This window comes from Macaca fascicularis, chromosome 18 (assembly GCF_037993035.2).
Source record: "Macaca fascicularis isolate 582-1 chromosome 18, T2T-MFA8v1.1".
Lineage (NCBI taxonomy): Eukaryota > Metazoa > Chordata > Mammalia > Primates > Cercopithecidae > Macaca > Macaca fascicularis.
This window is the reverse complement of record NC_088392.1, coordinates 54566414-54591819: the sequence shown is the minus strand read 5'-3', so window position 1 is coordinate 54591819 and position 25406 is coordinate 54566414. Positions and strand designations below refer to the sequence as shown.

At 42.6% G+C, this 25406-nt stretch overlaps 1 protein-coding gene and 1 long non-coding RNA gene across 9 annotated transcripts in view; one reads left to right on the top strand and one right to left on the bottom strand.

Moving 5' to 3' along the window:
* ZSCAN30 (zinc finger and SCAN domain containing 30) overlaps positions 1 to 25406 on the bottom strand; it is a 33657-nt gene that overhangs the window by 7770 nt on the left and 481 nt on the right. For 2 of the 8 annotated variants that reach the window (XM_065534308.1, XM_065534309.1), the window contains exons 2-5: positions 10989 to 11030; positions 10167 to 10904; positions 5068 to 5578; positions 4640 to 4778 (exon numbers count right to left, since the gene is read on the bottom strand). In XM_065534308.1, coding sequence (XP_065390380.1) covers positions 4640 to 4778; positions 5068 to 5578; positions 10167 to 10462 — 946 coding nt within the window. In that variant the 5' untranslated portion in view covers positions 10463 to 10904; positions 10989 to 11030. Of the gene's footprint in view, positions 1 to 4639; positions 4779 to 5067; positions 5579 to 10166; positions 11031 to 25406 lie in introns of all 8 variants that reach the window. The other 6 variants (XM_065534306.1, XM_065534307.1, XM_005586889.4 and 3 more) reach the window with 3 other exon arrangements.
* Positions 9553 to 12541, top strand: LOC135968311 (uncharacterized). Its single transcript, XR_010582980.2, has 2 exons — positions 9553 to 9962; positions 10072 to 12541. It is a non-coding gene; the product is annotated as an uncharacterized lncRNA (long non-coding RNA).

Genomic DNA, 25406 nt, shown 5'->3' with positions numbered 1-25406 from the left:
GATTGCGCCACTGCACTCTAGCCTGGATGACAGAGCAAGACTCCGTCTCAAAAAAAAAAAAGGTCAAAGTGCACTGCATTCAAGTACAGATTGTGTTTTATGAGGACTCTGTAAACTAAAGAAAGTGGATTATGAATAAATTAAAGCTGGGAGTATTTCATATGGACATAAGAACTTCAATATGTTTGCTAGGGCTTCCATAACAAAATACCACAGAATGGGTGGTAAACAACAGAAATCTCTTTTTTCACAATTCTAGAGGCTAGAAGTCCAAGATCAATGTGTCAGCAGGTTTGGTTTCTTCTCTCTCCTTGGCTTGCAGATGATGACCACCTTCTTCTTTTTTTGTTGTTGTTGAGACAGTCTCACTCTGTCACCCAGGTTGGAGTGCAGTGGCGCAATCTCAGCTCACTGCAACCTCCACCTTCCAGGCTCAGGTGATCCTCCTGTCTCAGCCTCCCAAGTAGCTGGGACTACAGGCATGCACAACCATGCCCAGCTAATTTTCGTGTTTTTAATAAAGACAGGGTTTCACAGTGGTCTCGAACTCCTGACCTCAAGTAATCTGCCTGCCTCAACCTCCTGAAGTGCTGGGATTACAGGCATAAGCCACCACACCTGGCCCCAGATGGCCACTTTCTTGCTAGGTCCTCACAAGGTCATCCCTTGATCTGTGTTGTGTCCTAATCTCCTCTTCTTTTAAGGACATCAATAATTTTGGATTAAGGCCAACCCTAATGACTCCATTTTAACCTTTATAAAGACTCTATCTCTAAAAAAATGTAGTCATACTCTAAGGTTCTGGCTGGGGGTTAGAGCTTCAACATATGAATTTTGGAGGGACACAACTCATCCCATAACAAATACCAATATGAAAAAGCCCAAGAAGCACTTACCACAGTCTCTGTTCCTTAAGATCTTAAAAAAAGAAGGTAAAAATAATCTACCTAAATGGTTTCGACATTTACCTGATTTAAGGCAGGGGACTTGATGAGATGAATTTTCTTTTTTAAAAATTTAAGTTCCGGGATACATGTGCAGGATGTGCAGGTTTGTTACATAGGTAAACATGTGCCATGGTGGTTTGCTGCACCTATCAACCCATCACCTAGGTATTAAGCCCCACATGCATTAGATATTTATCCTGATGCTTTCTCTCCCACCCCCCAGGCCCCAGTGTGTGTTGTTCCCCTCCCTGTTTCCATGTGTTCTCATTGTTCAGCTCCCACTTATAAGTGAGAACACGTGGTGTTTGGTTTTCTGTTCCTGTGTTAGTTTGCTGAGGATAATGGCTTCAGGCTCCATCTATGTCCCTGCAAAGGACATGATCTCATTCCTGTTTATGGCTGCACAGTATTCAATGGCGTATACATACCACATTTTCTTTATCCAGTCTATCACTAGTGGCATTTGAGTTGACTCCATGTCTTTGCTATTGTGAGTAGTGCTGCAATGAACATATGTATGCATGTATCTTTATAATAGGATAATTTATATTCCTTTGAGTATATACCCAGTAATGGGATTGCTGGGTCAAATGGTATTTCTGGTTCTAGGTCTTTGAGGAATTGCCACACTGTCTTCCACAATGGTTGAACTAATTTACATTCCCACCAACACTGTAAAAGTGTTCCTACTTCTCCACAGCATTGCCAGCATCTGTTGTTTCTTGACTTTTTAATAATCGCCATTCTGACTGATGTGAGATTGTTTCTCATTGTGGTCTTGATCTGCATTTCTCTAATGATCAGTGATGTTGAGCTATTTTTTATATTTTTTGGTGTATAAATGTCTTCTTTTGAGGTCTCTGTTCATGTCCTTTGCCCACTTTTTAATGGGGTTTTTTCTTGTAAATTTGTTTAAGTTTCTTATAGATTCTGGATATTAGACCTTTGTCAGATGGACAGATTGCAAAAATTTTCTCCCATTCATAGGTTGTCTCTTCACTTTGATAATAGTTTCTTTTGCTGTGCAGAAGCTCTTTAGTATAATTACATCCCACTTGTCAATTTTTGCTTCTGTTGCAATTGCTTTTGACACTTTCATCATGAAATCTTTGCCCATGCCTATGTCCTGAATAGTATTGCCTAGATTTTTTTCTAGGGATTTTATAGTTTTGGGTTTTACGTTTAAGTCTTTAGTCCATGTTAATTTTTCTATAAGGTGTAAAGGAGGGATCCAGTTTCAATTTTCTGCATATGGCTAGCCAGTTTTCCCAGCACCATTTATCAAATAGGTAATCCTCTCCCCATTGCTTGTTTTTGTCAGGTTTGTCAAATATCAAATGGTTGTAGATGTGCTGTCTTATTTCTCAGACCTCTATTCTGTTCCATTGGTCTATGTGTCTGTTTTTGTACCAGTACCATGCTGTTTGGGTTATAGTAGCCTTGTAGTACAGATTGAAGGCAGGTGGCATGATGCCTCCAGTTTTGTTCTTTTTGCTTAGGATTGTCTTGGCTATAAGGGCTCTTTTTTTTTTCTTTGTTCCATATGAATTTTAAAGTATTTTTTTTTTTTCTAATTCTATGAAGAATGTCAATGGTAGTTTAATGGGAATAGCACTGAATCTATAAATAACTTTGGGCAGTATGGCCATTTTCATGATATTGATTCTTCCCATCCATGAGCATGGAATGTTTCTCCATTTGTGTCCTCTCTGATTTCCTTGAGCAGCAGTCTGTAGTTCTTCTTGAAGAGGCCCTTCACTTCCCTTGTTAGCTGTATTCCTAGGTATTTTATTCTCTTTGTAGCAGTTGTGAATGGGAGTTAATCATGATTTGGCTCTCTGGTTGTCTACTGTTGTACAGGTGTGCAGTACAGACATAGAGATACAGGAATATCTGTATATAAGAATGCTTGTGATTTTTGCACATTAATTTTGTATCCTGAGACTCTGCTGCAATTGCTTCTTGGTTTAAGAAGCTTTGGGGCTGAGATGATAGGGTTTTCTAGACATAGGATCATGTCATCTGCAAACAGAGACAGCTTGATTTCCTTGCGATGAATTTTCAAAACCCGTTTTAACGTAGCACCTGCTTGGTGCAGAAGATACTTAAGAGGGCCTGCTTGGCTAATGGTAGTATCAGGGTATGATGCCTGGGGAAGGTTGGGAGGGAGTTTCCCAGAAGAATTCAATGGATGGATGGTATGGATTCCTTTGGTGAACTGCTGAGGTCCAGTGTCTGGCCCTTGGGCTTATGTCCTCATATACCTAATTATATCATCATACAAAAAATAGATTTATCTCTTGGGGTAGACTCTCATTAACTAAGCCCGTGAAACTCAGTAATAAAAACAGAATGAGAATTAATGAGTAATGTAACCATCACATGGACCAGACTGAACAAATGCATTTTCTTATTACAGCTAAGCTTCATGGGATTAATAAGATTGCTTGGTGAAGATGAAATCAGAAGGGTAGTCAGATGTAACAAAAGATTAATGAGAACAAGCTGGTATGCCTGATATATCTGCTGCCCATAAGGATGATTTTGCCAATAACATAATCAAAGTCCTTTCAGTTCTAATCCCTGGCATCTGTGACAGCTATCAATTTATTGCCTCAGTTTCAAATCTACCCTTCATTGCCCTGTCTGTGATACTGGAATATTTGCCAGCTGGCATGATGTGAGCTTTATCAATAGAGGGGGTTGCAGAGGAACTGGAAGAAAGGGCTTTTCTTCCTGGTTCTGGCATGTTCTTTGTGTTTGTTTCTGTAGCACAGGGGACACCCAGCAGTGCACACCCCAGTGAGTTCCAAAGGCCCCATCCCTATGGGTAGCTTCCTAGCAAGTTCTGTACCAGGTCAGCTCCCCATGGGGAGTTTCTACCACTGCAGAGTGTGGCTCCTCAGTGAGTTCCGCTAGCTCAGCACTGCAGTAGCATCTCCATTCAGTGGGCTGTGGCTGTGCCCTCTCCAGCCTGGATCTCAGACCCAGCAGGAAGGGGGAAGTTGTGGCACCTGCCTGCAGATTTGTTCTTACCTTGGATGTTCTGCCTCAGCCCTAGAGACACTCTATATCTGTTATTCCTGTATTCTTTTGAGTTTGACTTTTTGTTATAACACTTAGTAGTTAACAATTCTTAATATTAAACTCTCCCTGTTCAAGTAATTATGTGGTTTCTATTACTGATAAAGTATTCATCTCCATCTTAGGGACTGTCTTGCCAATGAAACCAAAATTAAATAACAGAATATTGAGCTTTGAATATTATGGATATTTAGCCAGGCATGGTGGTGTACAACTGTAGTCGTAGCTACACTGGAGGCTGAGGCAGGAGGATCACTTGAACCCAGGGGTTCAAGGCTGCTGCAGTGAGCTGTGGTTGCACCACTGCACTCTAGCCTGGGTGACAGAGTGAGATCCCATCTTAAAAAAAAAAAAAAGAAAAAGAAAAAGAAAAAAAATAATTTTGGGTATTAGATAATTTTACTAAAGACTTTAATTCTTAACCCAAAGTTATAAATGATACTGGAATTTCAGATTCTAGGCAGAGCCTAAGGAAGAATATTTCTAGGCAAAGAAGGCTTTCCACAATACTTAGTGATAGCCACAAGTGGCTGTCATTAAGAAAATGAACCGTGCCACAGATAGCTCTCACCTCCATCATCAACCCCAAATGGACTGGGGCTTCTCACCTCTCTCCGGGAAAGCCTGGGACTCCTGAGTCTCACTCTTGCACTGGTTCTCTAAGGGCTGCACCGGGCTATTCAGAGACTTCACTGCTCCTGTGGATGTCACTTCCTGCCAGAACATTTCTTGGTCATGAGTTGTGTCCTAGGAGTAATCAAGTACCAGCACTATCATTCTGAGCATACACAAGCAGAAAACTCCTAGATCAACAGTGCAGGACAGGAAGAATCAAAAACGCATTCAAATGATTAGAGAGAAAAAAACAGGACTTAAGAGCCCTAGTGACTGGAACCCAATGAGTGAATAATTAATAACCCAAAAGAAAGAAACTGTATAATTCTCTGAGAGCCGAGTCAATGCCCCAGTCATAATTAGGGCTTCCCCATTAACTTACAATAGATCAAACAAACAAACAAAAATGTCTACTTCTTACCTGTTGCCTTGGCTCCTCCAGTTCTTTTCCCAGCTCCTCCAGCATGATTACAGCTTCCTCTCCATTCTCTGGCCGATGCTCTCGCACCCAAGCTTGCAGCTCCTCAGGAAGGATGGCCAGGAACTGCTCCAACACCAGCAGCTCCAGGATCTGCTCCTTGGAGTGCACCTCCGGCCTCAACCACTGACAGCAAAGCTCTCGCAGCCGGCTCAGAGCCTCTCGAGGGCCAGTGGAGTCAGAGTAACTAAACTGCCTGAACTTCTGCCGGAATACCTCTTGGGTCCAGGGGTTTCCCTCAAGGCCAAAGTCCTGGCCCAAAACATAATTTTCTTCTTCAACCTTGACAATTAGAAGTCCTTCCTGTTCTTCTGGAGCATGGTAGGCCAAGACTGTGGCCTTTCCTGACATTCTGGGCAGAGAGAGTCTGAAAAGGCTGCCCAGGTGAGGCAGGGAGGAGATGGAGATTTGCGTCCGAGAGATTCCTTCTGAATTCCAGCTCCTCAGGATGCTCCTGAGGGTAGACAATGGTCACGTTACACAGGGAAAATAGGTACTTGGAATATAAACACAGGTTTTTGAAGCCCAGTTGCCAGGGAGCATAGTGCTATAAAGAAAACTGATTAACAGGGCACTTCCACATAAATGATACATTTAGAGATGACTCAGGATTTTTTCAGGATATGAAAGAAAAATGTTAGTATGGCCAAAATCAATTTGGCCTTTACTAATACTATTAGGAACAACATTAGGGATAATAAAATAGTGCTTGTAGATTATAGAAAGCAAGAAAAACACTACAGTATATGGTTACATCTCAGAAATAACCACCATTTTATTAAGCACTAGCTGGATACTTAACATAAATTTTATATGCTTTCCCTAACAACTCTATAAGGACAATCAAAATTATGCCGATTTTCCTAACGAGGCTACTGAGTCATAAGTTGACCAAAGACAGCCAGCCAGTGAGCAGCAGAAGTGGGCTCTGCAACCAAAGTTTTTAGCTCTTTCTATTATGCTATGGGGCATCCCAAAAGAAGGGAACTCACACTCAATAAACACCTACTATGGGCCAAGCAGTTTACAAATACTATTTTACTGGAGCTTGATAACACCATGAGGTATTATCACCTCAATTTTACAAATGAGGAAACCAAGGTTTTTAAAAGCCAAGTTTTGTCCAAGACTACAAACTGGTAAATAGCAAAATCAAGACATGAACCCAGGTTGCTCAACTCTACAGTACTTGCTCTTTTTACTTCTTTTTATTACAGAATGGGTTGATGCCCAGGACAATCTTGGTTAACACTAAATGATAAATGATGGCAAAAATGTTAGGAAGGGATCATGGAGAATGGGCAAGGCGAATGTAGAAACAAGGAAAAATTATTCTTGACTTTTAAGTCACAAGGTTCTGAAACAGTACAAAGAAAAATGTATTATTTCAACAAATACTTCAGCATTTACTGTGTGCTAGATAGTGTACTAAAGAGCAGTCTCAGAATTAAAAGATCTGTACCAAAGGACTCTTAGTTTATTATGGGAAAACAACAGGTAAACACAGTGATAAATCCAAGGACGGAGCGAAGTAGGCAAGGTAGCAAAAGGGAAAGATGACTGACCAAGACCAAGGAGAGAGGGATGGGAAGACCTAGAAAGAGATGCCTGGAGGAGACATCTCCCAGAGTTTGAGTGAGCTGAGTGAGATGGAGAGGAAGGTCACTCAGGCAAAGAGAAAACAGGTATGAGAGAATGTGGCCCACTGAGGAAACTGAAGGTAGTTTGGGGAGACCAGACTAATGGTTGTCACTTCTGACTGCTGCTCAAAATCAGCCATGAATCATGAACCTCAAAGCAGACTTCCTGAGTCAGAATCTCCATGGGTCAGGGCCCTGCGCCAGACCCTGGGGTATAGTTAATGAATGGTGAAAGAGGAGGTCTGAGAGGTTGTACTACAGAGTTTGCATTTGATCCGCATGGCCACAGTGATGGCTGGAAGGTCTCTGTGCTCACCCAGAGAGTGGTGTGGAGAAGACATGGGAAGGTGTTTGTTGCAACCATTCAGGAGACAGACAGTGAGAGACTGAGCCACGGGAGGCAAAAGACAAAAAGATGGGAGATTTGACAGGACTTGACACACTGTATAAGGGTTTGGAAGAGAGAGGGGTCAAAGACTCAAGTTTGTGGCTGGCTCTTGTGACTAAAGGATGATGGTGCTATTTGCTGAGGTATTCATTAAGAAAGTCAGGTCTGAGATGCCTACAAAGCAGCATCTCCTAAGCTGTGCTTTGCCAGATATTAATAGATTTTTCATACACATCTAAACGCAAGAAACCTGGGGATATTTCTCCTCTTAATTTTTTAGTGTAAAATACTAGAGACCAAGCGCAGTGGCTTATGCCTGTAATCCCAGCATTTTGGGAAGCCAAAGGCAGGAGAATCACTTGAGTTCAGAAGTTTGAGACCAGCCTGGGCAACATAGTAAGATCCCATCCCCACAAAACATTTAAAAATTAGCCAGGTGTAGTGGCATTCACCTGTGGTCCCAGCTACTCAGGAGGCTGAGTTGGGAGGACTACTTGAGACTGGGAGGTCGAGGCTACAGTAAGCATGATCGCTTTACTGAACTCCAGCCTGACAGAGTGAGACCCCATCCCTATTAAAAAAAAAAAAAACTACACACATTTAGTTCTTATTATGTGACAATAGACATTTTTAAAATTTCATATCTTACTCTGAGCAGGGTAATAGGAAAATAAAAGTTTTTAATGAAATTTTGTGACAACCAATGCATTGTCAGGTCTGTGCATGGATGTGGACATAGCATTTCTCAAGAGCTACGTCACAGTAATGTATGTTCTTCAGTTAGTGACCATTAGTCTATGTTATGTACTTTGCCTTTTAAATTCAATATATGTTATATTATTCAATTTTATTGTAAATATTATGCCTCACCAACTAGTCCTCCATGGGTATGTGGCTGAGGGAGATCTTGGTCATAAAGACTTGACGTCTGCTCCTTCCCCATCTCCTTCACAGGTCCAGCCTCCACTACATCAGTCCATCAGGTGAGCCCTAAGTCCTCTATTGTCACTCTCTACTTTCCTCCTAGGCCACCTCATTCTAACCTTCGGTTACCATCCAGTCTAGACCTCCTATCTGAACTCCTGACCTATTACCCACGGTTCTTCACTCCCACCATAACTACTCTTGAATTTCTCAAAAGGACCTCAAACTCAGCACATGCATAACCAACTCGTGATTCTTCCCACCCTAAACCTACTCCTCTGCCAGGGGTTCCTCTCAAGAAGCAGGAACATCCATTTGGCTGCATAGCCAGAAACGTGGAAGCATTCCTAACATTGTCCTTTCCCCCACCTCCTTCCTTCCTTTAAATCCTGTTGATTTTACTTTTTCTTCAAGAATCTGCTCTTCCCCATCTTGCAACCATCTTCATCCCAGCAACTATCCTGTCACACTGCACAAGAACTCATCAACTGGCTCCCCACATTCACTCAGTCCCCATCAGTCTGTATGCTACATTGTAACCACAGTGATCTTTACAGATTGTAAATCCGATCACATTCTTCTGACCAGTTTTTTAAAAAGTAAAAACAAAAACCTTCTAGCCAACGTGAGCTTAGGTACAGCCCTTCCCTTTGGGAGAAAGTCAGTCCCCAATGCTAGCCCAAGCAACCCAGATGGAAACTCCAGGGTACTTTTGGACAATCCTGACTGTAGCAGCATCACTGCTATTATAATGTATCTGCATTATAATGTAACAGATACTATAATGTATCTGTTTGCTTAATTGTAATAGAAAACGCTGAGGCTTCATTACAGAGTCAGGCCCTGTCTACCAGCTTTAAGTGTCTTATTTCATCTTCAGAGCACTCTATGGTGTAAGTTCAACCGTTCAATTGAAGACGAGAGACGTTATGTAATTTGTTCCAGGTCATGTAGCTTATAAGTGATGTAGTCTGGACTGTTTAGAAACCAAATAATCTGACTCCAGAGTCCTTACTTAGACGCCTACTCTGCTAAAATGCCTTTTTACATCTGGACTCCCCACCAAATCAAAGAGCCCTTCAGAAGAGGGCCTTTGTTTTTCTCACATTTGATATTTGAGTGCCTATTTGTGCAGGTATTTGTGCCAGGTGCTGACCAAAAAGTTACGAACAAGACAGCGTCTTTGCCATTACAGAACTTAAAAACAGTAGAGAGAGGCAGACGTTAAACAGAAAGCATTACCTAATTTAATTGTGACAAAAATTACAAAGGGGAATGCAGAAGGTGTTCCGAGAGTGACTGAGAAAGGATCTAACCCAGACTCGGGGAGTCAAGAGGCAGGCCGAGGCCCGTCTCAAAAGCGCTGCGTGAGAAGTGGCAGGAAGGAGCCCACTGGCGCGTGTCAGACTCCTGAGGCTGCAACCCGACACAGGACACGCTGGGTAAGCGCCTGAGGCGTCAGCTGACCGAAAAGGCGGGTGGCTGAGCGGGCAAGTGGAAACGGATGGCGGGATTGACCTACGGAGCGGCGGGCAGGACCCCAGACACAGCCGAGGCCCGGCCTGTGGCCGAGGGGTCGAAGATAGGCGGCGCGGAGGCCTGATGCGGGATAGGGGCGGTTTTGGGAAGCAGCCAGGACCGCCCTGCTAAACCGCCCCACTCACCCTTAGCTCTACCGGCGGCAAGGAGGCACCCACCCCCGGGAGGGAGGGCAATGCCCTGCCGCACGCGCGCCGGAAGTAGGGGCGGGGGACGCCCCTCTAGGAGCCCGGAGGACCGCAGCTCTGTGGCGGGCGCGGATCGGGTCTCGCGGGTAGGGGCGCGGGTCCGGCTCAGACCTGGCGGGGGCATCGCAGAATCCGAACGGTTGACGCGCTGCTGAAAGGGTGGGGAGCATAAGATACATATTAAATATAATTATATATTCGATATATTTTTTTAATATGTAAAAATATACGTATACATCCAAACATATTTTTCCTCGTTCTGTCGCAGGCTGGTATACCATCGAGAAAATACCATCGAGAAAATAAACACCGAGAACCCATGATCTCTATATTCTGAGAGGAAGAGGAGCTGATCACGCTCACCGCAGACATGCTGACTGCGAAGACGAGAGTCCTAGGAGCTGCGGGAGGGCTGGGGCGGGGACGGGTCCTGCCCAGGAATGCCGAGGACGCCAGGTGCTGCGGAGGGGTCCGGGTGGGGTGCGGGGCAGGAGAAGCTTGTAGGAATTTCGTCGTGGACTCTGCCCTCGAGCTGCGCATGGCCGCGTGCTGGATGCTGACACAGGAGGAGGAGCGCCACGGGTTTCCCGCGTAGGAAGCGGCAGGAGCCGAGGCACAGCGGGGCGGGGTTCAGGGCAAGCTCGGAATTGGCCCAACATATTGGCTGGCCAGAAACTAGGCCAAGGGGCTGGTTAGAGTGAGTTAGGTTGTGGAGAGTGTCAAATACCAGGTTCACGTGTTAGCAATGCATTGAATCATCAGTGCAGGCTATTCACATATAACATGGCTAGAACGGTGTTCAGGGCGGTGTCTGTACCGTGTAGAGTGGATTAATGGGCGAAAGAGATGAAAGAATACAGGTGACACATGAATTGAGCAAAATGTAATAATCTGTGAAAATATGATTGAAAATAGGGCAAGGCATGACATCGCCTCCAAGGGAGGTCTTTTGGAAAATAAACGGGATTGTGAAATACTAACGTTTTGGAATGGGGAAGGAAAAGGAGTTCGAGAAGAGGAGCTACTTACAGAGCGCCCAGATGGTTCAAACATCATAAAAGCAGCAGTGTTTCAGGAGAGGGAACAGGTGACTAGCAGATGCTGCAGAGAGCCGAAAGAGGGTGAGAACTAAGCTGATGGTGGAATTAGGGGGAATGACAGGAGGGCAAGAGAGAGAGATGTTACCTGTGGACTCTCCTTTCCAGTGGTTCAGAAGAGTTGGTAAGACTGAAAACAGACAATAATCTCTTTTGAGAATTGTGATACTGCAAGAAAGGAAAAAGGATATTGGTTGAACTAAGCAACCGAATTTAAAGTATTCTTTTTTTCAAGGGTAGTGGAGAGCTAATTTCTAGAAAAGAAAAGGTAAAGTTTAGTAGGCACTAGAAATTGAAGATGGAAGAAAAGAGATACCGCTGATGGGGAGGGAATGAGACCAGATAGGCTGGTGAAGTTGTTTGTTTCAGAAAAGAAGGAAGTGATTTGTTCCTGAATAGGAGGAAAGTGGAGGGTGAGTGAGGACAGAAATACTGCAAGAGAGAAAGGAGAAGTTGAAGATGTTTCTGTCAGATGATTCAGACCACAAAGGTGGTGCAATTGAGCCAGATTTTGAAGAATGTTACAACGGCCAATGACTGGAAGAGACGACTTCAAGTTATGTTCTGTATCTACCATCCAATATGGAAGCCATTAGCCATACATGGCTATGTGTAGGAAAGCAGCCTGTTGCATGACAAGAGTAATGCCATCTTGAAGTGAAACATAATAATAACCAGTGTTTGACTCTTGCATACCAAGGCATTCCCCCAGCAAGGTCAAGAAACAATGCCTATAACATAGATAACCCCTCATAAAGAAACAATATCTGTAGCATAGAAACCCTCTCGTAAAGATCCTGATCTAATTTTCCCACTGGTCAGAGTTTTGCAAGAGGGTCTCAGACATGACCAGCTGCACATGTTTTACCAAAAAAAAAAAAAAGCTTGCTATAGAAAGAATAATTCCCACAGGGCAGGTATGGGGATCCACCATCTTCAGTCCCTTTGTCCCTACCAAATGTTTCCTTCTGGGAAACTGCATTTGTCAGCTCAGCTCTCTCAACCTCTGGGAGTAGGTTTACATATACTTGCTCACTTGATAGATGGCTGATAGGAACTGAGGAAGTAAAATTTTCATTTCATTGAATTTTAATTAATTTACATTTAAATTGTCACATGGGATTAGTGGTTCCATACTGGACAGTGAAGCTAGCCTATACTGGTTAAAAAGAACCCAATGAGTGAAATGAACAAAGTAAACATTAGCAGTTTCTAATGAAGCAGATAAAATAATGAGTGCCCCTCCCCCCCCCAAAAAAAGACTGTAAAATTGTCTTCTATGTAAAAAGCCCATAAGGTTTATATACAGAACATACTTAATTTGTTCATTCCCTAAAAGGATCTAGCAACACACTTTTTAATGTAAGTACTCAATTTCCCCATTTTTAATGAACAGATGAACACCAATATTTGCTAACACTGTGGGGTGGGGAGGGGAGAGTGATATATACCTAAGAAAATTAGCGACTTCATCAATAATAAACATTTCTCTATCATTTATTTATCTTCTTTTAAAAAATGTATTAACATCTGAATAATGCATGGGCTTTAGATAATGAAGTATCAATTTTGGTCAACTAATTTTGACAAATATGTCATATCAATGAAAGATGTTAATAAAGAGAAATGAGTGTGAAGGTATATGGGATGTCTCTGTACTATCTATCTTTGCAATAATAGATAAATTGAATTTTAAAATATCTTAATAAAAAGAAGGCAGGAATAGGGGAACAAGGGAACAGATACCTTGTCTGCCCTTCTTTGCTGTGGGGCTTCAGTAACCTGTTACACTTACACACCATATCCTCTGTATCTCTTATCTGCTCTTTTTCATTTTTGTTTCTCATTTGCATATTTTACCACCTATTTTCCAGATCACTAATTCTTTCTTCAGTGATAATGTACTTTTAAACATATCCCTCGAGTTCTCAATTTCTGTAATTGAATTTTTTAATTCAGAATTTCTTTTTGGTTCAAGTTCATATCCATTATTTTGTTTTATTTTATTTATTTTTTGAGATAGGGTCTCACTCTCTTGCCTAGACTGGAGTGGAGTGGCGTGATCTCAGTTCACTGCAACCTCTGCCTCCTAGGCTCAAGCAATTCTCCAGTCTCAGTCTCGCTGGGATTACAGGCGCAGGCCACTACCACCTGAATGATTGTTTATATTTTTAGTAGAGATGGGCTTTCACCATGTTAGCCATGCTGGTCTCGAACTCCTGACCTCAAATGATCCACCTGCCTCGGCCTCCCAAAGTGCTGGGATTACAGGCGTGAGTCACCACGCCCCGCCCATTTTAGAAAGATTTTTATGGTAACACACACATGCCATTAAATTTACCATTTTAACCATTTTTAAGTGTACACTTCTGTATTCGTCCATTTTCACGCTGCTGATAAAGATATACCCGAGACTGGGCAATTTACAAAAGAAAGAGATTTAACTGGACTTACAGTTCCATGTAGCTGGGGAGGTCCACAAACATGGTGGAAGGTGAAAGGCATGTCTCACATGACAACAGCAAGAGGGAGAATGACAGCCAAGCAAAATGTGTTTCCCCTTATCAAACCATCAGATCTCATGAGACTTATTCACTTCCACCAGAACAGTATGGGGGAAACTACCCCCATGATTTAATTGTCTCTCACCGGTTCCCTCCCACAACACATGGGAATTATGGGAGTACAATTCAAGATGAGATCTGGGTGGAGACACGGAGCCAAACCATATCAACTTCAGTGGCATTAAGTGCATTCACAATGTTGTACAACCTTCACAAACATCCATCTCCAGAACTTTTTCATCTTCCCAAACTGAAACTCCATACCAATTAAACAGTGATTCCCCATTTCTGCCTCTCCCGAGCCCCTGGCAACCACCATTCTACTTTCTGTCTCTATAAATCTGATTACTCTTAAGTACCTCAAATAAGTGGGATCATACAATATTTGCCTTTTTGTGACTGGCTTATTTTACTTAATGTCTCCAGGTTTATCCATGTTGTAGTATATGTCAGATTTGTCTTTCTTTTTAGGGCTGAATAATATACCATTGCATGTATATACCACGTTTTATTTATCCATTCATCTGTTAATGGACACTTGGGTGGTTTTGACCTTTTGGCTATTTTGAATAATGCTACTATAAGAGTACCTTTAATCCATTTTTAATTTCTGTATATGGTGTAAGGCAAGAACCCAACTTCATTCCATTGTATGTATCCAGTTTTCCCAGTATCATTTCATGAAAAGGCCACCATTTCCACCATTGAATGGTCTTAGAACCCTTGTTAAAAATCAATTGACCATATGTGTGAGGGTTTACTTCTGAGTGCTCTATTTCATTTGTCTGTATGTCTATTCTTATGCCAGTATCACACTGTTTTTATAATTGTAGCTTAATGAAATCAGGAATTAAAGTCTAATAAGTCATTCTAAAAATAGCTTCTGGTTTTCTGTCAAATTCTTCTCAATCTTGTCTTTTATGTCCCCAAACAGTATTTTAGCCAAATCTAACTATCCTAACATAAGAAACTCCAGTGATTCTACTTCTATCATCAATAGTTTCTGCTGGTTGTTCTTATCTCGTTTGCCAGGTTATCTTTTATCAGGAATTTCCATGAAAAACTGACGTGGAAATAATTTGAAGTTGCTCCTCTTCTTTATTTTATATTATTTTTTGAGATGGAGTCCCGCTTTGTTGCTCAGGCTGGAGTGCAGTGGCGCGATCTTGGCTCACTGCAAGGTCTGCCTCCCACCATTCTCCTGCTTCAGCCTCCTGAGTAGCTGGGACTACAAGCACCTGCCACCATTCCCGGCTTTTTTTTTTTTTTTTTTTTTTTGTAGAGATGGGGTTTCACCATGTTAGCCAGGATGGTCTCGATATCTGTCCGCCTCAGCCTCCCAAAGTGCTGGGATTACAGGGGTGAGCCACTGTGCCCGGCCGAAGGTACTCCTAGAAAGAATCATTGTTTGCCTCTGCCATATATCTGGGAGCTCCAGTAATTGTAGGTCATCACAAACCAGTTTTAGGGACTGAGATTTTTCTGGGTCAACCAGATGACTTGCGGTTGGGCTACAGTCTGTGGAAGGGCTGGTTTACTAGAAGTTCACCTTTATTCCTAGAATATAGTTGCTTTTCGGTATAATTCCAAGTACCAAGGTCCCAACCCTTAGTCTCGGATTCCAACTTTCTACTCTCTAGTCCTGTGAGGTATCAAAAATGCCATTCAGTACCCTCAGCTGCCTCTTCCAGATAAGCAAATAATCTGAAAGTGAAAGCCCACTAGATGCTTTGGTTCACCTCACTGGACTTAGATCATTTCTTAGATCTTGTTCTAGTATTCTGTACTACCTTGACAGTTCTAATGCCTTTCAGCTGATTTTCATATTTTTTATGGATTTACTGGTTGTCCTTAAGGGAAGTGTGATCCACATTACTCACTCTACCAATAGTGGAAGCTGAGTTCTGTGACTTTAATTTTCCCCTAAAAGATAGTATCTTTTGAAGAATAATAAGTTTTTTATTTTAATGTAGTCCGACTGAACTTTCCTTTTTACATATATCGGGCTTTATTATCTTTTTTAAAGATTTATTTCCCTACTCTGAAGTCATAAATATACTTTCACATATTTTCTTCTACAAATTTTACAAAAGGTTTGCTTTTCTTCCATGTATTTAATATACTTGCTATTTGCTTTGTGTGCAGTTATGAGGCAGAGATCTATAATAACTATTTCTAGATGAATAATTATCCATTAATCACTTACTGAATTGTCCTTCTTATCCACACTGGTTTTCATGCCAGCTCATTCACCTACATTATTCATCTTTGATCCCACATATAGTGTTATGATGGAGATGGCTATAGGCTATTCCATTCATCTATAAAGTTAGCATCATAAGAATGATTAAGAATGCATGAACACTACAAGTCACTCAGTATTGCTTACCAATCTTAGGTTTTTCTAATAAGCTCACCTTTGCACAAAGTTTATTTCAAGCCATCTTCTCAAGCATTATTCTCCTCACCCCTCATTCTTAAATGATGATATAACCTCCTTCTTCCCAATGAATTGGAACATCCTCAGTTTCCCACTAACCTACCTGAGCTTGCACTCATTCTCTCCTATCATCTTAATTAGCATAGGAGAAGGGCCACTCATATCTAAACACTTATTCTTCCACTTGTACCTTGGATCCCATCTCCTTCCCCATCAATCATATGGCATCAACAGTTCATTCTCTTCCTGTGTTATCTACTCTCTCTCCTGGATTCTTCCTATCTTTTACACATTTACACATTACATATCTTTCCTATCTTAAAAATAATCAAGCCACCAACCAAGCAAATAAACCATCCCTAAACTCCACTATTATCCTATTTCTTACTTTCTTTTATTCATAACTGACTTGTTGAAGTTGGTCTATACTGACATTCTCCATTTCCAGATATCCCATTTTCTTCTCATGCTGGTTCTCTTCAAAGTTTGTTTTTTATGAAGAGGTGTTGGATTTTGTCAAATGCTTTTTCTGCATATTTTGTCCTTTATTCTGTTGATATGGATTTGGTTGATTTTTAAACTGATGCTCAGATGGATCCCTGGGATAAATTCCACTTGATTGTGGTAGAAAATCTTTTTTATATGTTACCAAATTCAGTTTACTAGTATTTTGTTGAGAATAAGAGATAATGGTCTGTAGTTTATGTTTCTTGTGATGTATTTGACTGATTTGGGTATCAAAGTAATACTGGCCTCATGAAATGAGAGGAAGATGTTCCTTCCTCTTGTTTTGGGGCAGGGGAGAGTTTGTAAAGAACTGGTATTAATTCTTCTTTAAATGTTTGGTAGAATTCACCAGTAAAGCCCTTGCACCCATTCTCTCCTATCATCTTAATTAGCATAGGGCTTTTCCTTGTGTGTCTTTTTTTTTTTTAAATTACTAACTCAATCTCTTTATTATACATCTATTCACATTTTCTACTTCTTCTTTAGTCAGTTTTCTGTCTCCAGGGCATGTCAGAGACCTTCACAGCAGCTCCTCCCATCACAGGCCTTGGGGCCTAGTAGGAAAAAATGATTTTGTGGGTGGGGCCCAGGGCTCCCCTGCTGTGTGCAGCCTAGGGACTTGTTGCCCTGCGTCCTAGCTGCTCCAGCCAAGGCTGAAAGGGGCCAATGTACAGCTCGGGCTGTGGGTTCAGGGAGTGCAAGCCCCAAGTCTTGGCAGCTTCCACGTGGTGTTGAGCCTGTGGACACACAGAAGTTAAGAATTGAGGTTTAGGAACCTCTGCCTAGATTTCAGAGGATGTATGAAATGCCTGGGTGTTGAAGCAAAAGTTTGCTGCAGGGTCAGAGCCCTCATGGAGAATCTCTGCTAGAGCAGTGTGGAAGGGAAATGTGGGGTTGGAGTCCCCACACAGAGTCTCCAACGAGGAACTGCCTAGTGGAGCTGTGAGAAGAGGGCCCCTGCCCTCCAGACCCCAGAATGTTAGATCCACTGAAGGCTTGCACCATGCACCTGGAAAAGCTGCAGACACTCAATGCCAGCCTGTGAAAGCAGCCAGGAGGAGTGCTGTACCCTGCAAAGCCATAGAGGCAGAGCTGCCCAAGGCCATGCGAGCCTACCTCTTGCATCAGTGTGCCTTGGATGTGAGACATGAAGTCAAAGGAGATCATTTCAGAGCTTTAAGATTTGACTGCCCTGCCGGGCGCGGTGGCTCAAGCCTGTAATCCCAGCACTTTGGGAGGCCGAGACGGGTGGATCACGAGGTCAGGAGATCGAGACCATCCTGGCTAATACGGTGAAACCCCGTCTCTACTAAAAAATACAAAAAACTAGCCGGGCGAGGTGGCGGGCGCCTGTAGTCCCAGCTACTCGGGAGGCTGAGGCAGGAGAATGGCGGGAACCCGGGAGGCGGAGCTTGCAGTGAGCTGAGATCCGGCCACTGCACTCCAGCCGGGGTGACAGAGCGAGACTCCGTCTCAAAAAAAAAAAAAAAAAAAAAAAAAGATTTGACTGCCCTGATGGATTTCAGACTTGCACAGGGCCTGTACCCACTTTGTTTTGGCCAATTTTTCCCATTTGGAATAGGTGTATTTACTCAGTGCCTGTATCCCCATCATATCCAGGAAGTAAGTAACTTGCTTTTGATTTTACAGGCTCACAGGCAGAAGGGATTTGCTTTGTTTCAGACTTTGGATTTGGACTTTTGGGTTAATGCTGGAATGAGCTAAGACTTTGGGGGACTGTTGGAAAGGCATGATCATGTTTTGAAATGTGAGGACATGAGATTTGGGAAGGGCCAGGGGCAAAATGATATGATTTGGCTGCGTCCCCACCCAAATCTCATCTTGAATTTCAGGTCCCACAATCCCCATGTGTCATGGGAGGGACCCAGTGGGAGGTAATTGAATCATAGAGGCAGCTACCTCCATGTTGTTCTTATGACAGTGAGTTCTCACGAGATTTATGGTTTTATAAGGGGCTTTTCCCCTTTTGCTTGGCACTTCTCCTTCTTACCACCATGTGAAGAAGGACATGTTTGCTTCCCCTTCTGCCATGATTGTAAGTTTCTCGAAGCCTCCCCAGCCATGCTGAACTGTGAGCCAATTAAACCTCTTTCCTTTATAAATTACCCAGTCTTGGGTATATCTTTATTAGCAGCATGAGAACAAACTAATACAGTAGGCTTGTGTATCTAGGTTTGTGTATGTATACTCTATGATGTTCACACAAAGATGAAAGCACCTAATGATGCATTTATCAGAATGTATCCCTAGCATCATAAAGGCTCTGCCCTTATAACCTAATTACCTCCCATAGGCCCACGTCCAAATACTATCACATAAGGAGTTACAATTTAATATATGAATTTTTGGGGGACATAACATTCAGCCTACAGCAGACCCTATTTTCAAGTAAAGTTACATTCACAGGTAATGGAGGTTAGGGCTTGAACCTATCTTTTAGGGGGATACAATTCAATCCACAACAATGTGATAAGTATAAACCAAGATTTATTTAAACCACTGTGGGCCAGAAGCAGTGGCTCATGCCTGTAATCCCAGCACTTTGGGAGGCTGAGGTGGGTAGACTGATTGAGCCCAGGAGTTCAAGACCACCCTGGGCAACATAGTGAGACTCTGTCTCTACAAAAAAGTAGAAAAATTAGCCAGTCATGGTGGCATGCACCTATATTCCCAGACACTTAGGAGGTTGAGGTAGGAGGATCACTTAAGCCTAGGAGGTTGAGGCTGCAGTGAGCTGTGATCACACCACTGCACTCCAGCCTGGGTAACACAGTGATACCTTGTCTCAAAAAAAAAAAAAAAAAAAATAGAGAGGGACAGAGAAGGTAACCACCATTTATAAAAAGAGAGAGAGAGAGAGACAGGTGGAGAGACAGACATAGAAGGCAAGCAACACTTATTGAAGAAAAAGAAAGAAAACACACACATACACACAAAACACCATGACATGCCTTTCAGTTACTTAACAGATAAAGATTTTTCAAGGTGAGGCCAATGACCTCACTGATTAAAAACAAAGGGAATTATCTGACCTGAACTGAACTTTAAAGATCTTGGGGAATTATAGTATTTCTTGACACAAGGCCAGTCACTTCTGTCAAAGTGAACCTTGGGAACTGTGATTATACTGGCCATTATTTTCTTTTCTGAATCAGAGTTTTCAGCACTGGTTCTGATTTTCAGGAAGTCAGTGTGAACCAGACACGCACACTGACATGTGAAAGATGTCTTATTACCCATAATTTAAAGATCTTATTCACAACAAACATGTTAATACTTGTTAATATTTATTTCAGCAGCAGTCTACTTGTTAATATGAGCAAAAGGCAAGTTAATTTTTAATGTGGCTTCACAATTTTGACTTCCTTTTTTTTTCCAGAACTGGAAATTGATTTTTAAACTGAAATCCCTTCCTTGTGAAAATTGTTGCATAGTCTAACTATCAAAGAAAATTAATTTCCAATACAATACATGATAAGCAAAAGTCCACATGTAGGTCTTTATGTTCATTTCTCTGAGGAAGAAGTTTGCAGTTTTCATCCTTTTTAAAATAAATTTACTGTCTCAAAAAGATTGAGAACCACTGCTCTAGAACGTATACCTAAGTTAGACATATGTTAATACATATGTTTGTTTGACCTAGTTTCCCCCAAGTGAAATGAGAAATAGAATTCAGGTAGAATATTGGTGGTGGCCTATCAGTTTCATTCTTGAAAATTTATATCACTCCCCATGCCTGTATTATCACTCCTAATCTCTCTGGAAACCCTTCATTTCCATTTACTTACGGACCATCGTTGGCTCTAGATTTGTTTTGGCCAGTCCAGCAAACAAACTCCAAGTTAGCTCATCAAACTCACACACAGAAAGCAACATCTCTGGCAAGACTCCATAAAGCTACAAATCTAACATAATCAGAAAGAATGGTTTGGCTTCCTTGGTCAAACACCCAGAAAATCTACATCCATATCATCACTTTTGGGCAAAAGGTTAACAAAACACTTTACCTTTGTATATGAGAATTAACTTTTGGTTAATTTTCTCATTCTGTTTTATTGAAAACTTATTCATATGTCAATTATGTTACCCAACAATACTGTTTATGGTAAAAATGATTCCTGGTTACCAAAAGAATTATAAATGAACTATAAATACTGACTATAATGGATACTATAACTTTGGGCCTCCCTGAGTATACTGACTCGTGTAATTGGCATGTCTCTTGTAGAAATTCTAGAAGCTATGTCCATGGAGTTGTTATAAGACATATTAGCTCCTGTGGAAGTTTCTAATCCAGATGCATGCCACAGCTGCCCAGTGTAAGTCTCATCTCCTTGCATCTGAGCTGTCATCAACTGGGAATGGGAAGGCCAAAAAAAAAAAAAAAAAAAAAAGCCTGGATGCTTATGTAAAACACTGTGAGTACCACTTCCACAGAAGAGGAGTAGGTGCTGCCTGCTGGTCAGTTGTGGTTTCTGTCCTATCCTTCTAAGTGAATCTGATGCCAAGGGTGATCTGCAGTAGTCTTGAAGGTCTAAAAGTCTAGTTGAATTCAAGAAGAACATTCTGGGGGGCAATGATATACACCCAGCTTCTTTTGGAAACTACTCGAAATTTATGTTTCTTCCTTCTCTCATCTTCTTATCATCTAACACAATATGTGGTAATAGTTAACTATATATGTCAGTATTTAAGTTACAGGACATGAAAGAAGGAGTGTTATCAGCTAGGAGCACAATGAATGCCATTCATGGGCCAAAAAAAGACTATTTTCCTCTTTTGGGAAATGGTTAACATGTTAATAGTTATGTGATAGTAGTGTTATGTAACGTGGAAGCACAACTTCATTATCATCATAATTTGGAGAATTAAAGCATGGCTCAAAGAAACATGTATGGTACTAAGTTGACAAGGGGCAGACCATGATGCTTTTATAATGTGTCATCTTGCCTAGAGTGCACTAGTTTTCCTAGGATTATTTTATGTTTACAGTTTGGGTGGGCCAAAAAGGCAATTTTTGGGAGATGTGTAATGTGGAAAGGAAATAGTAGCCATTTGTAATTCACATATGTTGTTGCTGACTGGCGACTCACTTAACTGACTCATTTTGTTGCAGCTTGGCCTGCAACTACTCTACCATCCTCTAGATCCTCCTTCAGCTTCTCCAACTCCTGGCCTATGTATGTGTTTTTATGACAAACAGTCCCAGCTTCTGAAGGATACCCTCACCATCAAGCTCAAAGGCAACAAGAACTAACATGGATTTCAGTCCATTTTCATGAGGTTCAAGTTTGTACTTGTGACTTCCAGGCTGACCCTGACTTCTTCCATTTTACTTCCATCTTCCTTTCTGACTACTCTGCCAACATCAAATTCCAGCATCAGACACAACAGCATTATAAGACTGCCTAACCAGCTCTCATAATTGTGCAAGCCAATTCTCTTTAACGAATCCATATATACATGTACATATATTTAATTACTTGTTGTGTGTTTCTGGTTGAACACTGACTATCAGGGATAAAGAAGGTAATTTCATCATGAAAAAGGAGTCAATCAAGAGGCATAACAGGCTGGGCATGGTTGGTCACACCTGTAATCCCAGCACTTTGGAAGGCCGAGGCAGGCAGATCACCTGAAGTCAGGAGTTTGAGACCAGCCTGGCCAACATGGTGAGACCCCATCTCTACTAAAAAAACAAATACAAAAATTAGCTAGATGTGGTGGCACGCACCTGTAGCCCCAGCTACACTGGAAGCTGAGGCACAAGAATAGCTTGAACCCATGGGGTGGAGGTTGCAGTGAGATCATGCCACTGTGTCACAGGATACTTTGGGTGTTGCATTTCTGGTCAGAAACCCCTGTGGCCAGTGGTACCTTTGCCTGAGTTTTGCTTGGGCCCACTGGGATTGTTCTGCCCACTCAGGTTGCGCTTGGCTAATGCTACCAGCCTGGATCTCACCCCTGCCAAAGGCGAGCCAGCTGTGGAGTAGCAAGGGGTGTGTGAGAAAGAGAGTGTAGGGTCTGGCCACTGCACACAGTCAGGCACGCTGGCTGCAGCAGGGTGGGCAGCTCCAGGTGCTACTATGGGACCTGGCTCACTGTGAGGCTGTGACTGGACTAAGTACACCGCAGTGGTGCCCAGAAGCTTGGAGACTCCAGGAAGTGCAGGGCCCCAAAGGGAGTCACAGTTCTGGCTCAGGAGCTTCCTGGTCTGGGCTCCCCAAAGGGCCACAGCTCTTCTCTCCTCTTTGCCTGCAATGTGGTGAGCAAGGGGCATGTTTCAGCCCTGTTTGTGTTATAGCTCTTTCAGCCCCACTATTCAGCAGGTCTCAAGTTTTTGTCCTGCATCCAGAAAGAATGAGGTAGGCAGACAAGTGGAGGCTGAGCAAAGTGAAGAGGAGCTTTACTGAGAAGGAAGAGCTTTACTGAGCAACAGGATAGCTCAGAGGAGACCCTGGAGTGGGCAGCTCCTTTCTGCAGGCAAGACATCCTGTTGTCTCTGCAGCTCTCAGCAGAAAGAAGGCCCTGGAGTGGGTAGCTCCACTCTGCTGGCAGCTTGTCCCATCATCTCCGCAGCTCTCAGCAAAGAGGAGGCCCTGAAGTGGGTAGCTCCTCTCTGCAGGTTGGTCCTCCTGTTGTCTCTGCAGCTCTCAGCAGAAAAGAGGCCCTGGAGTAGGTAGCTCCCCTCTGCTGGCAGGTCTTCTCCCCAAGTCTGGCTGAGTCCAGGGACTTTTACTGGCCTCAGAGAGGAAGAAGTGCATGCTGATTGGTCCATGGGCAGATCCAAGAAAAAGCACCACCAGTTCCCTCTCCAGTCAGGGGGACTGGTGGCCTGGTCATTAGGCTTCAGGCCTTCCCTGGGGACTTGCCCCTTTCTGCCCCAGAGCATGTCGCCTCCTACTGCTTTCTATGGTGCCCAGGCTGTTTGTGGGAAGAAGCACCTGCAGGCCAATGCCAAACTGCCCTCGGCCTCCCTCCTATGTTTGTCAGCACCCAAAGTCTGGAGGGGGCTGAGGCAGCAGGGGAATGGCCTGTCAGTACTGCCTCAAGTATGCGCACAACTGGCTGGGCTGCAACAGCACCCTGGCTCAGCCCCAACCTTGCTCCTAGATGGGAGCAGTCACCATGAGCAGGGCGAGGCCAGGCAGCAGAAGCAGATACCTCTAAGCCTGCTGAGGTGGGGGTGCCTTCCCAGGCCCATAGCGTGCAGAGATATCCAGGTTGGTCCACAGCCACAAGTTGGGTGGCTACAGCTGCACAAAGGAGGTGGGGGGATGCAGGCGGGGCTCCTGCCTGCTCCCAGCCTCCAAGAACATGGTCTGTAGCAAGGACTCGGGTGGCTGCAGTTGGACCTGGGAGGGTGGGGCTCCTGCCTGCTCCCGGTCTCCAAGAACACAGGGAGGCTCAGCCAGCAGCCATCACTTGGGCAGTTGCAGCTATGCCCGGGGGAGCTCCCACCCACCAACTTGGAAGGAGCTGGGCTCCTGCTTGACCCCATTCCCTCTGGCTCTGTGAAGCTCACAGCACGGGCAGAGCCTCCCGGCTGCAGCCAGCATCTTGGCAGTGGCCACTCCAGATGGTCCAGATGGCCCACCATTGCCATCAACAACACTCCAGCCTGGGCAACAGAGTGAGAGACTCCATCTCAAAGAGAAAAAGGAAAAGGAATAATAATTCTAAACATTTATGCAAATTGTGAGCTTCAAAATACATAAAATTAAAACTGATAGAATCACAAGGAGAATAGACAAAACCACAATTATTGACAGAGAATTCAATACTCATCTTTCAATAATTACTTTTAAAATTAGTAGAAAATCAGCAAAGCATATAGTAAACTTCAGTAATACCATTAATCAACTAACAATAATCAAATAGTCGACCCAACGGCAGCAGAATATATTAATATATCCTTCTCAAATGTGCATGGAACATTTATGAAGACAGACCATGTTTGGGGCCATTAATGAGTCTCAATAGATTTTAAAGAATTCAAGTCATACACAGTATGTTCTTTGACCACAATAAAATTAAATTAGAAAGAAATATCAGAAAAATCTCTAGAACCCCCCCAAATATTTAGAAACTGAAAAAATCCAAGTTCAAAGTATTCTGAACTGAATGAAGACAAAAACACAACACATCAGAATTTGTGAGATGCTGCTAAGGCTGTACTTAGGGGAAAATTTATAGCACCGAAGTTCTATAACACAAAATAAGAAATATCACAAATCAGAGACCTCAACTTCCACTTAAAGTAACCAGAAAAAAAGAAAAAGGCAAATTAAACCCAAAGCAAGGAGAAAAAAGGAAATAAAAGGGGCAGAGTGGAAATTAATAGACCAGAAAATGAAAGACAATTTTTAAATAAATGGAAAGCTGGTTCTCTGTAAAGATAAAAATGACAAACCTCTGGCCTATCTGACAAGGGCAAATGGGAGAAGATACAAATTACTAAGAGCAAGAATGAAAGAGGTAACATCACTGTAAATTCAACAGATACAAAAAGGACAAAGTAATATTATAAACAACTTTATGCCAACTTATACAAAATTGGCTGATTCTTTAAATGATACAAAATACTAAAGCTTACCCTAGAAGAAATATATAACCTGAATAGCACCATATCTATTAAAGAAACTGAATTTGTTAAAGTCTGGAGGGGGCTGAGGCAGCAGCTACCACTTAGCCACCCACTGTTTTCTGAAATCTCTTCTTTCCCCACCGGACAGGTTAATCCAAGTCACACGTCTCATTGCTCTCAAACCAGAAATGAGATCCTAACTTCTCATTTCCTAAGATATTTATATGAACACAGCAATATCCTTTCCTACCCTGATTACCCCGCACCCTCCATTTCGGGTCCTTCTCACCCTGATCAATGAGAATTGTTCTAGGAAGCAAACCTTAAATAGACCTCGTACCCTTTCTAGATTGCAAAGTAGATAAAAATCCAACTTTCCGTTAATTC